The 13,076-nt window shown below is 37.9% G+C and overlaps 1 protein-coding gene across 3 annotated transcripts in view; it reads left to right on the forward strand.

The window, feature by feature from the left end:
- Positions 1-13,076, forward strand: part of Ophn1 (oligophrenin 1) — a 299,051-nt gene that overhangs the window by 210,545 nt on the left and 75,430 nt on the right. For all 3 annotated transcript variants that reach the window (XM_042694942.1, XM_042694944.1, XM_042694943.1), the window contains 2 exons: positions 1,634-1,692; positions 2,747-2,852. In XM_042694942.1, the coding sequence (XP_042550876.1) occupies positions 1,634-1,692; positions 2,747-2,852 (165 nt within the window). The remainder of the gene's footprint in view (positions 1-1,633; positions 1,693-2,746; positions 2,853-13,076) is intronic.

The following is a 13,076-nucleotide window of genomic DNA, read 5'->3' on the forward strand; positions in this document are numbered from 1 at the left end:
TCACATGCTTGTGTGCTTCAGGATCTCCAGTTCTCTCTTAAGCAATTTGAATTCCACTTAACCAGATTACTCTCTCCTTCAACATCATCTCCAATCAATGGAGGAATTCTGTCCTTAATAGCTTTAGTGTACTCAATTTACCTTTCTCTTCTATCTGTATTTCCACTATTTCTGTGTTGATCTTTATGTTCTGTCACCTCGACAGCTACAGACAGTTACAGACTGTACAGTGAAATGATTGAGAGCATTGATCTTAGGTACTTGTGGCTCGTGTTTGTAATCTTAACTACTTAGGAAGCTGAGATCTGGAGGATCATTATTTGAAGCTATCCTGGGCAAAAAATCTACAAGACTTCACCTCCAAAATAACCAGCAAAGATGGGGGAAAAGGATGTAAAAGGTGACATTGATCAAGATGCAGTATCCTTATAACCTGACTTGTGGAATTGAAAACCCTTTGTCCAACTACTTAATAAAATTTAAATAAAATATCAGAAATCTTGTCTGGAGGCATGGCTTGGGTGGGAGAACACAGCCTTAAGCAAGCAAGCCAAGTGAGAACAAGACTCTTAAGTTCAAACTTTGGTACTGCCATACACATAAAAATGACCACTGAGTCTGGAGACAGACTACCTGGTTCTGCCGCTTACCTGTGTAATCTTTACTTTCCACATCTAGAGAATAGAAAAACCATCACAGTTACTACTACGCTAGGATATCATAGAGTTTAATAGGTTTAAAACATGAAAGTCAGTTAAAACAGTGCAACATTTGCTATTATTATTATATTAATTCCTTCTGAGTAATTCCCCACAAAGCTTTATTTTATGCACATATTCCATAGCATTGAAAAGTTTGTGAATGGACTCCTCTACAATTAGGACCAAATCTAATTCATCTTTGATTCCCAAACACAATGTAGGTTCTCAGTCAGTGATTTTTCTTGTGCTTCCTTGGGCTTGAACTTGTGGCCTGGGTGCTGTCCTTGAGCTTTTGTGCTCAAGGATAGTATTCTACCACTTGAGCCACAGCTCCACTTCTAGCTTATTAGTGGTTAATTGCAGATAAGAGTCTTACAGATTTTCTTGTCTGGGCTGGCTTTGAATTGCAATTCTCGGATCTCAGCTCCTGAGTAACTAGGATTATAAGTGTGAGCTCCTGGCACACTGCTTCACTCATGATTTTTTTCTGAATGGAGAAAATTGTTTGAACCTCAGTTTCTCTCTGTATTAAGTCTGGATTTGAGCAATTGCTCCACCAGACAGAACCATTGCAAGGATGACATGGGAAGACTGGTACTTGGAAATTCTACCGTTCTATTTAATTGTGAGGAGTTCAGAATAGCTTGAAGAATGGGACTACTTTGGAACTTTGTAAAACTGGTTAGCACTTTCTTTTACTTTGAACACTAATTGGAGACTGTGCTGGACATCTCAGCCTATATTTTTATGGGTCTTTTGTTGGATTCCTAACATCTTAAACCCCTGATGAAGCTTCAGATGAAGAGAGAAATATATATAATCACATTAAGATATGGAGCTCAATAACTTCCACCTTACTGTCCACAGAACTGAGAATTCAGGGTTCAGTGATTGACTCTCCAAAGGAACTTACCAGTCTTCATTAATTTCAGGAATCTTTCTGAACCTGTCATGACGTATAAGCTTCACAAAGAGCTGGTCTCTGCTGCCAGTAAGTATTAATGTTTCTAGTTCATTGTGTATTGTTCTGGTGTCTCGGGAAGATTTACAGTAATAAGCCTAGAAAAATGTTTGAAGATTAAAACCCCATAAGCATAAATGCAGATTTTACCCACTGCCAAATGAGTATATTTCTACTTGCTAAGTCAAGATTTGGATAATTTTTTTAATAAATTGTTGTTATTTGAGGGGAATAGATGAAATTGGCTAACTTGAGAGTGTAGACCTGGATAGGTAGATGGATGCATGGGTTGATTTATTGGTTGGTTGGCTGATTGTTCTTCCCTCTGTATAAGAGCACTAGCTCACATTATCTCAGGTCAGCAGAGTGGTTATATGACAGCTGCCATTTCCACTTTCTTCAGCACTTTGCCCTCTCAAATGATCCCTTATCTATGAACAATGGTAGCCCATTTTCTAGATGATATAATCGAGAAAACACATGGGCAATAAGGCATATAGAATCACACCGCCTGGAAGATGAAGAAGCAAAAGGAGATTTGGCTGATACTACCACTCTCCTATCTGGACACAACTCTTTCCCTGCATTGCAGTCTTTGTGGCCTCTTACTGCATCTTTGTTGTTGAGGCACAGTAGCTTCAAAATGTGCTTCTGGGTTAGCTCAATGGTTATCACCAAAACCCAGAGGCATACTGTCAGTCAGCTCTGTGGGAATGTGGGTGGGAAAGGGTTTCCTGTTGGAAGTTTACAATTAGCCATAGTCCTGCACACCTCTGAGACTGTCCTTCATTTTTTCATCTATCTTCTATTTCTTCATCCTTTTAGAACTATTTCTTTGTTTTTATCTTTCTTTTTGCCTTTTTTTGAATATTTGAATATTTCTCTTCATTTCTTGGTGTCATTGCATCTCTATGATTATTTCTCTGTTTCTCCTCATCTTTCTGACTGTCCCTGTGGGTCTTTTGTCATTCTCCCCACCTGTGTCTTTGTGTATGTTTATGTGGTGTAGGCATATTAGTTTGCACAATTGTTTGTTTAATTGCCCAGAAAGCCAAACCCTCTCTCTCATTGTTCTTTTTGACAGAGTCTGACAACCTGGATTACCGGCTTGGAGCTATTCATGCTCTAGTATATAAGCTACCAGAAAAGAACCGTGAGATGCTGGAACTTCTCATAAGACACTTGGTCAAGTAAGTTATTGCTAGGTTTTCAGAAAGAGTTCCTATTGGTGGACCAGGCCATGTGGTAGAATTATACAGAAGCTGGTCTGCAGATGTTTGCATGCTTCCTTTCAGTCTTTGTGTACCTGTCCTGCTTCAGTTGAGGGGTAACACTGAATTAGAAGAAGACTGTCTAGTCCACATGCTGTACTTTCAGATAAACCTAGTTTAGAATCTACAACTTATTTAAATAATTACATTACTTAGTTTTCTAATCTAAGACCAGTGTCTCTGGTCTCTGGTCCTGTTTGCTCATATGCACATGGAGAATTATATTGCCTATCATGGAGGTAGTATCTGGATTAGAATGAACACAAATAAAGCACATGACATAAAGGAGGTTCTCAAGAAAGGAGAGTTATAGTTGGGTACCAAGGGCTCACTCTTGATATCCTAACTACAAAGGAAGCTGAGATCTGAGGCTCATGGTTCAAAGCCAGCCCAGGTAGGAAAAGTCTCTGAAACTCTTATCTCCAGTTAACCACAAAAGTAGAGCTGTGGCTTATGTGGTAGAGTACTAGCCTTATGCAAAAAAGCTCAGAGACAGTGCCCAGGCCCAGAGTTCAAGTCTAAATACTGGCATGCACACAAAAAAAAGAAAAAAAAAAGGAGAATTGTTAAGATTCTGATCAACTTCCTGCCCTGGTGTGGTGGGGAGATCAGACAGAAGCATTCCAGTTAGAAGGCCTGGCAACAGACTCTGAAATAGGCATGTGAAATGGATACATAGGCTCCATGATGCTGTGAGTAAAAATGAATTTATGTGGCTCAAGAAAATTCAGAAAGCACTCTGTCCAGGAGCTAACAAACCTAGGTTCCAGTTTACATTGTGCTGCTACCTTATTTAGTGGACAGATCTCTCAAGGAACTTCTAGGTATATAAAACACCAACGTATGTATTTATCAAATAAAGCTATCTTCACATTAAAAGTGCAGTAATGATAGTTATACAAAGGAGTTGTCATTCAACCAAAGATGTATTTGTATTTTTTTGGGAGGCAATCAAATTTCTAAAATTCAAGCCTTTATTAAAAGTGACCTTCTTGGTTTCTTCTGCTTATCCAGTGCTCTGCTTACCTGGACCTCAGGTTTTCCTGTGATTTCCGTTATCACCAAGGATCTGATCCAGCTCTGACTTTCTAAGATTTTCTATTTTGGTGCCAGTACTGGGGCTTGAACTTAAGGCATGGGCATTGTCCCTGAGTTATAGCTCCACTTTTGGCTTTTGGTGGTTAATTGGAGGTAAAAGTTTCACAGACTTTCCTGCTGAGGCTGGCTTCAAACTGATCTTCAGATATTAGCCTTCTGAGAACCTAGGATTACAGGTGTGAGTCACCAGTGCCTGAACTTAGATGTTTTTATACGTCTGTAGCAAATGAGTATTAAATACAATGGTATTTATAATAATCAGAATGAACAAGAATCAGAACAATAAGGGACATTTTCTCTCTCCAGAAATTGTTTCAAGTAATCTCAGTAAAACTCCAAAAGTCAGCAAAGAAATTATTTGCACTTTCATTTGAAGTTGCCCTGGGGAAAAAGACTCTTGGTTCAAGTTCCATGTCTATTTCTAACTTGTCATGTGATAGAAAGAATGGTCCCCTTGCCCCTTTGTTTCTTCAGTTTGAGGACACTGGATCAGCTAATCTCAAAAGTCTCTTTTAGTTTGACTTTTTAAGTCACAATATGTGTCAAGAACCAACGTCTCTTGAGAATACCCATGCTGGCAGTGAGTGACAGAGTATCTGCCTCTGTCACCCTAAAGCTGGCTACCTGGCTTACTTAACAATCTTGGTCATCAAAATCCCTGAAATTATGGGTACTGATGGCTTATGTCTGTAATCCTTGCTACTCAGGAATGCAGTTCAAAACCAGTCCCAGCAAGAATGCCTATGCATCTGTTATCTCCAATTAACCACCAAGAAGCCAGAAGTGGGGCTGTGGCTCCAGGGTCAGAGTTCCAACCTTGCACAAAAAAATAAAAACAAAAACAAACAAACAAAAAATCTCCGAACAACTCCCAGGCCCTGATCTCAAGTTCCAGTACTGCACACAAAAAAGAAAATTTCTGAAATGAAAAATCAGAACAGCTAGATAGTAGAAGCAGGAAGATATATTCCCTTAACTTTGTGAAAAATACTCATTCACTCAGTAATAAAATGCAAAGTAAAATTATGCTGAGCTAACATTTATTGACAAATTCCTTAATAACATTCTCTGTTCATGAGAGCATGGGAAAATAGGCATTGATAGGTTGTGGTAGTCATTCACTATAGTCCCAGAGGAGGAGACTCAGCAGTAACATATCTGATTATTGGTATCTATCCTTGGCCCTAGCAATCCCATTTTAAAGCATTTGCTCACTTCCACAACCACTGAACATATGTAAAAGATTTGTCATGGCAGCATTATTTTAGATTGGAAACAACACTAGTGTGTAACTATAAGGATTTGCCAAGTAAAGCAGGATGTATTTGCCTTCATTTCCTACTGCCCTCATAGTAGTATTATGCAGTCATTAAAAAAAATAGATTGAGAAAGATCTCTATGAAGTTTGTTTTAGTTGTAATTTGTATGATGCATTACATATATGAAACAAGCAACAAAAAATTCAAAGTGTAAACCAGAGGATATCATATCCTAGCTTTTTTGGTAAAAAAATAAGAAAAATAAAAATATGAATATGCACAAATATTTACCCATTTTTGATGACCAAAGCACAATATGGTTAAAAAGCAAAACTTAATGATTCCAAAAGTTAGCTGTAGTTAACACATGACCCAGGAATTCTTCTCCAAGTTATATATACCCAAGATAAGTGAATGTGTTTCCATATGTAGTTTATCATAGATATTATGGCAGCATTATTCATAGTTGTTCAAAGGTAGAAACAATCCAAATTTCCATCAGTAGATCAGTAGATAAACATGTGGTATCTTCCTTCAATGGGGTAGTATCTGGTCATATAGGAGAATGAGCTGCCAGTACATGCTATAGCATGGATAGCCTTGAAAACACATAGACATATGTATATGACTGTATTCATATGAAATGTCAACTCTATAGGGACAAAAAGTCAATGAGTGGGTTCAAGGGCTGGTAAGGGTAGGAATATATGGGGAGTGACTGATAATAACTATGGAGTTTCAAGTTCTTACGGAGTAATGAAAACTTCAGGAATTAGTGTATGAGTTTGTACTGCTCTGTCAATATACTAAAAATCATTGATTTATACCCTTTACAAAGATATAGAAAATATGACTGAATAGAAATAATGAAAATGCCAACTAGGAGTAGATGGAAAATAGTGTGGAGAGGATAGGGATAATAACTGGATTTGTTCAACTTAACTCTTTAAATTGGACTATTCAAATAATAATATTTAATACTATTTCTAGTAATGTTATCTTATATTCAAATAACTTTCAAATAATCAATGTCATTTGTAATAATATTAATGCTATTATATATTGTTAACCAATATTACTTCTAATGTGAATATCATCATACTTTTTTTTTTTTGGTCTAATCGTGGGCCTGAACTCTGGGCCTGGGTGCTGTCCTTCAGTTCTTCAGCTCAAGGCTAGCGCTTCTGGCTTTTTTTCTTATTGCTAATGTGGTGCTGAGGAATCGAACCCAGGGCCTCAACCGTGCAAGGCAAGCACTCTACCACTGAGCCACCTTCCCAGCCCCCATCATACATTATTATATAATCAGTATTATCTATATTATTATATAAATTGCTATTTCTAATGATATTAATGTTATTACATAATAAAATTATTGCTAATAACATCACTATATAAATAGTTATTATTTTATAGGATATAGTATATATTTCATTATATATAATCAATGAAAAAATATAATAATAAAGTATACACAGATATATTTAATATAATTATATTATTATATAATAACATAAACATATAATGAAATAATAAAATATTATATCACTATATCACAAGTAATATTAATATTTTATACTAATATTCCCCAAATAATATAAAATAGAAAAGGAAATCTTATAAACCCTGATTCTGAGTAGGAAAAAACAAATGCTTATCTGCTTGAGAGTAGAATTACATAGAGAACTCAGTTGTTCCAGAGAACTTCTCATGGTTCTTTGACTCATCCTAAGTGAGATGGACTAAAACCAAGGGGAGCTGCAAAGAAGTTGTTTTTTAGGGTTTCTTTGTTTTTTTGTTTTTGTAGGTCATTAGGCTTGAACTCAGGGCCTCAGCTCTGTCTCTGAGCTTTTTTGCTCAAGACTAGTGGTCTACCACTTTGAGCCACAGCTCTTCTTCCTGTATTCTGGTAGTTAATTGGAGATAAGAGTTTCATAGATTCAAACCATGATCCTTAGATCTCAGCCTCCTAAGTACCTAGGATAACAAGTGTGAGCCACTGGTGCCCTACTGCAAACAAGTTTTAAGAATCATTCAGTTTGGGCTGGGAAGGTGGCTCAGTGGTAGAGCGCTTGCTTTGCATGGTTGAGGCCCTGTGTAAACAAAAAGTTCTGTCATATTAATGTTACATTGGAAATGTCAGTTTGGAGTCCTTATGAAAAATAAAAACACACAAAAACTCTCTCTTTACTGACCTACCTTTGCAATAATTCTTCCTAAAAATGGCAATGAACACACTCATGCTCAGCTCTTGGCTAAATATTATTCTTTTTTGAAAAGATCCAGAGAGGCTTAAAGAATGAGTGTCTTATTCCTAGTCTAGGACAAGGAAAATGCAAGGTGAGCCTTGGATAAATTGTACCACAAAGCAGAGCTGACATATCAAATAGGTCCACATCCCCAAGGACACAGGAACCTCCTTGAAAGGGCTGCCCGTGGTAGCATTTGGTGAAATATCATGTATTTTATTTTAACACATTATATAAATAAAATTAATGAGGGATTGGTAAAGGAAAGAAAGCTCTAATTATTTTTTTGACAGTACTCAAGGACTCACACATTCTAGGCAATCACTCTATCACTTGAGTCATACCCTCAGTCGTTTTGTCTTTAGTATGGTTTCTGGATAGAGTCACATGTTAATATGTTACCTCTCAGTCGTTTTGTCTTTAGTATGGTTTCTGGATAGAGTCATATGTTAATATGTTACCTCTATCTTCTGAGTAGCTAGGATAGTAGGCCTAGTTTGTTTCTGAGGTAGAATCTCATCACCTTATTCTTGCCTGGGCTGGCCTCAAACCACTATCCCCCTGTCTCTCTCACAAGTAGCTGGGATTGCAAGCATGCACCAACATGCCTGCCCCCTAAAGCTTGTTATCATAGAAAAACACCAGCTGGAAAACATAGGAGGAAAGGTGAGTTCCTACACTGTCTTAGGTATTGATCAAACCACTGGATAAAAGGGTAATGGGGAAAAGTATATTTTTGTAATTTTGGTGTACTGTCCAATGATTATTAATTACACATGGAAAGCATTGATCTTTACATTGAAGCCATGAACTTTACATGAATCCACATTTGAAAGACAAAGCTGCAATAGGACTTTTTCCTATGACATTTGAGAAAGTTTGAATGTAGGCTACATGTTTCATAATATAGAATTGCTGTAAAAATTTTTTCAGTGTGAAAATGTTATTGCAGTTTAGTGGGAAAATTTGCTTGGTATTGTTTTTCAATACTAATGTGGGATATGTAGGGTGGAGGAAATCTATATTCAAAGGGTCCACAAAAAATCTACAGAGAGCCAGGAGCCAGTGGCTCATAGCTACAGTCCTAGCTACTTAGGAGGCTGAGATCTGAGGATTGACGTTAAAACCAGCCCAGGTAAGAAAGTCTGAGAGACCCTTATCTCCAATTAACCAGCACAAACAGTTGGAAGTGGAGCTGTGGCTCAACTGGTAGAGTATCAACTTGGAGTATAAAAGGCAAGTGACAACACACACACACACACACACACACACACACACACACACACACACACACACACACACACACACACACACACACACACACACACACACACACACACACACACACACACACACACACACACACACACACACACACACACACACACACACACACACACACACACACACACACACACACACACACACACACACACCCCTGAACCATCTCATTTCCCCTTGCTTTACTTTTTTATATGTTTGCAAATCTTTATTACCAAAAGTTGTATGGAAAATGTAAATGTAAAATAAGGTTTGTTTTTTTTTGGGGGGTGGGGAGATTTACCCAGTAGAAGCAAATTTACATGCTTTCAAAATTCACAGAATTATGCTACCTGCCCGCTCCTGCTTTCATAATCTATATAGTGATTATATGTATACCTTTGTAATGTATTCATGCATAAGGCCTTTTTTTCTAGGCTAATGGCAGGTAGAAACAAACTGACCACAGCCAATTTTGGGTCCCCAATTATCCAGTTCTTTTTGGTACCTGTAGCTTCCATTAGTGAGAAACAGGAGAACAGTAAGTGTCACCTCTCTGGCAATCTCACAAGCAGGGGAAGATTATAATGGAAGCCAGCCTCAGGCTTAATTCTGCCATTCAAACATCCATTTATCAACAAGCCAGCCCAGAAGAGAGTTGTACAACCTGTTCTATAAATTCAATGGAGTCCCATTTCTGTCTCCTTTCAGAGGCTTTGACAACATCGTTTGTGAGGTTCACTTGAGGCAGATGTGCTATGACAAAATAGGAGTCAGGCATTGAAATCCTGTGATCTAGTAAGGACTCCATCATCCTAGGCCTACTTGCCATTCGTAAAGTTAGAGCCATTAGTCTCACCGGATCCTTCATGTTGTATTTACAGCACTTGTATTGTTTGAAGTAATATTATGCATTGTGGGAATTAGAAAATACACATATGCAACAAAATCATAAGAGCATGGAAAGATTCCTACTGGAAATATAATACATGTTTTCGAAGTCTTTCTGTGTGTGTGTCTGTGTGTGTGAATGTCTTTACATATATCTATGAATTTATATATATTTTTAAATTTTATTATCAAGAAGATGTACAGAAGGCTTACAGTTACATATGTAAAGTAGTAAGTACATTTCTTGTTGAACATTTAACATATTTTTATCAAGATGACGTTATGATGTCTTTATTTTTGGCAGTAATCAGAGTTGAACTCAGAGTCTTTGCCTCTACTAAGCAGGCACTCCAGCACTTGAGCTTTGTTGCCAATCCCTCCTAATCCCGGTCCTTTTTCTTTCTGCTTTTAGTTATTTTTCAGATAAGATATCAGGGTTTTTCTCAGGGCTGGTCTTTGATCTTGAAACTCCTATTGTTGCTTCCCAGTAGCTAACACCACTCAAGTATACCAATATATTGAGCATATCAGTTGAGATGTGGTCTCAAGAACTTTTTGTCTAGGCTGGCTTCAAACTGATCCTCCCAATCTCTGCCTTCTGTGTGACTGGGATTACAGCATCCCCAGGTGATTGAGGAACACCATGATTAGCCTACTTTTTTCAATTCAGTTCTTTCTACCTTTCCGGATCATATTGACATTTGCCTATTCCACTCAAAAAGTGCTATTTGAGCTGTACACCTAAGGTCCATGTCTGTAATCTTCACTACTCGGGAGGCTGAGATATAAAAATCATGGTTTGAAGCCAGACTGGGCAGGAAATTAACCACCAATTAACTACCAAAAGCTGGAAGTGGAGCTATGTGGTGATGTAAAGCTAGCTTTGAGCACAAAAGTTCAGGGACAGTGCCTAGGCCCTGAGTTCAAGCCCCAGGACTACCACACACAAAAAAAAGTGCTATTTGTAGGTATTTTTCTGAGTCAACAGGACCACACATAGCCTCACTGTCCATGCGTGCCCCCCCTCCCCCCGCCCCATTTATGTAGATTGTTGCTTATTAGGGTTTTGTTGTTGTTGTTGCTGGGTTAACTCAAGTTAACCTTAAACATGTGATTGTCCTGCACTTCTGCCTTCTGAGTGCTGGGATTATAGGCATGAGCCACTATACTTATTGTATACTTAACTAGTTTTGTCTTATTTTTTAGCTCGTTTTTCTATTGCCAATGCCTACTACACTTCTTGTAAAGCAGAAGTTACACCTAAAGGTGAAAAGAACTAGGTACCGTAGCTCATAAGTATAATCCAGCTACTTAGGAGGCTTTTTGAAGTCAGTCTAGGCAGAAAAATCCAGAAGATGCCTATCTCCAATTAACCAGCAAAAAAGCCAGAAATGGAGGCATGGCTCAAGTGGTGCAGCACCAGCTGTGAGTGAAAAAGCTGAGTATTCTGACCCTGAGTTCAAGCCTCACTACTAGCAAATGAATGAATGGGTGAGAAATGGATTGAAGTTGAACTAATTTTGAGCTAGAAGGTATCATAAAGGACGTGGTTTGTCTTAAGTTCCATGACATCTGCAGATGCCTATTATTTATTTGTCTAACTCCCATTCACATTGAACAACGTTGTCTTTTGCACCCCTATTCCCAAGAGGCTTTGGAGTGTCTCTGTTATTTCTTACCAGACCATATGTTCTCTCTCTCTCTCTCTCTCTCTCTCTCTCTCTCTCTCTGTGTGTGTGTGTGTGTGTGTGTGTGTGTGTGTGTGTGTGTGTGCTGGAACTTGAACTCAGGGCCTCACCTGTTTGCCCTTAGCTTTTTTTTTTTTCCCCGCTTAAGGCTACTGTTCTACTACTGAGCCACAGCTCCACATCTGGCTCTTTGCTAATTAATTGGAGATAAGATTTTTGTATGCCCAGGCTGGCTTTGAACCATGATCTTCACAACTCTGTCCTGAGTAGCTATGATTACCAAAAAGTGTGCCACCAGTGGATCTGTCCCAAACATATATAAGCAATGAGAAGTCATTTTTACCATCTATCATGTTAATTATCAAAACTTTCAGTAACTGGAGATGAATTTATCTAAAGTTTATTGCAGCCTCTCTGATTCTAATTCATCTTTAGTAATCAATGTACAAACTCTTGGAGTATGTACTTAATATTAGAATATGGCAATTATAACTGCCCTAGAGTACTTCAGCAAAATAGTTTTCATCTTTCATCACTTTTGGAGCACTCCTTTTTCTCTAGTTGCTATCTGCATTCTGGGCGCATCTTTAAATCAATGGTTCCTTAAAAATTACTGTGGTCAGACAGCTGTTTTGAGGTAATTATCATCGTTTGTGCCTGCTTGTATTTGATAATAGCTGTAAGTATATAGTCATTTCAGTGCAATTATGTTCATTGTTCAGTTCATTTTCAATTTAAAATGTCTTTAAATATTACAAGATGATTTGACAATGAAATTATTCTTTCTTAGTTCTACATAAAATAATGATGTGGTTGCAAATGATGGCATTGATGAAGTTTAGGACTTCATACTATGTTGAAGTACTTAAAATGAATGACAGATAATACAATGTTGGATGGCCAAACCAATCTGCCCTTTCACAAGGGTGTCATTCTTGCAGAGAGGCTGACCATTCATGGCACTTATTCATTCTCTCCATTATTGTCTTTTGGAGGAAATTGTTATTACACGTGGTTTTGAGTACGTGTCTACATTGGGCTCATCATGAAGAACCTTTTTATTTATTTTATTTTATTTACTTATTTTTGTCGGTCATGGGGCCTGAACTCTGGGCCTGGGCACTGTCCCTCAGCTCTTCAGCTCAAGGTTAGTGCCTACCTCTTGAGCCACAGTACCACTTCCAGCTTTTTTCTGCTTATGTGGTGCTGAGGAAACAAATCCAGGACCTTATGCACTCTACCACAGAGCCAACTTCCCAGCCCATGAAGATCCTTTTTAAAACTTATTTTTGTACTGGTACTGAGGCTGGAACTTTTGGCCTTTTCACTCAAAGCTAGTTTTCTACCACTTGAGGCATACTTCCACTTCTGGATTTTTGCTGGTTAATTTGAGATAGTTTCTCAGATTTTCCTTCCCAGGCCGGCTTCAAACTGTAATACTCAGATCTCAGCCTCCTCAGTAGGTAGGATTACAAGTGTGAGCTACCAGTACCTACCTACAAAGCTTCCTTTTTAATCACCTCGTGACTAGTCTGGTTTCATCTGTGGCTCTTCTTTTTCCTTCCTCCAAATTATTTTGAAACAGATTTAAGACCGCATATTTACTTGAATATGTGTTTCAGCTTTTTGAAAAGATGAGATCTCTTTGAATTCTGAGTACAATCAAATGAACACACTTAAAAAGGGGTAATAATGTTA

This window comes from Dipodomys spectabilis, unplaced genomic scaffold (genome assembly GCF_019054845.1).
Source record: "Dipodomys spectabilis isolate Male_0828 unplaced genomic scaffold, ASM1905484v1 ptg000176l, whole genome shotgun sequence".
Classification (NCBI taxonomy): domain Eukaryota; kingdom Metazoa; phylum Chordata; class Mammalia; order Rodentia; family Heteromyidae; genus Dipodomys; species Dipodomys spectabilis.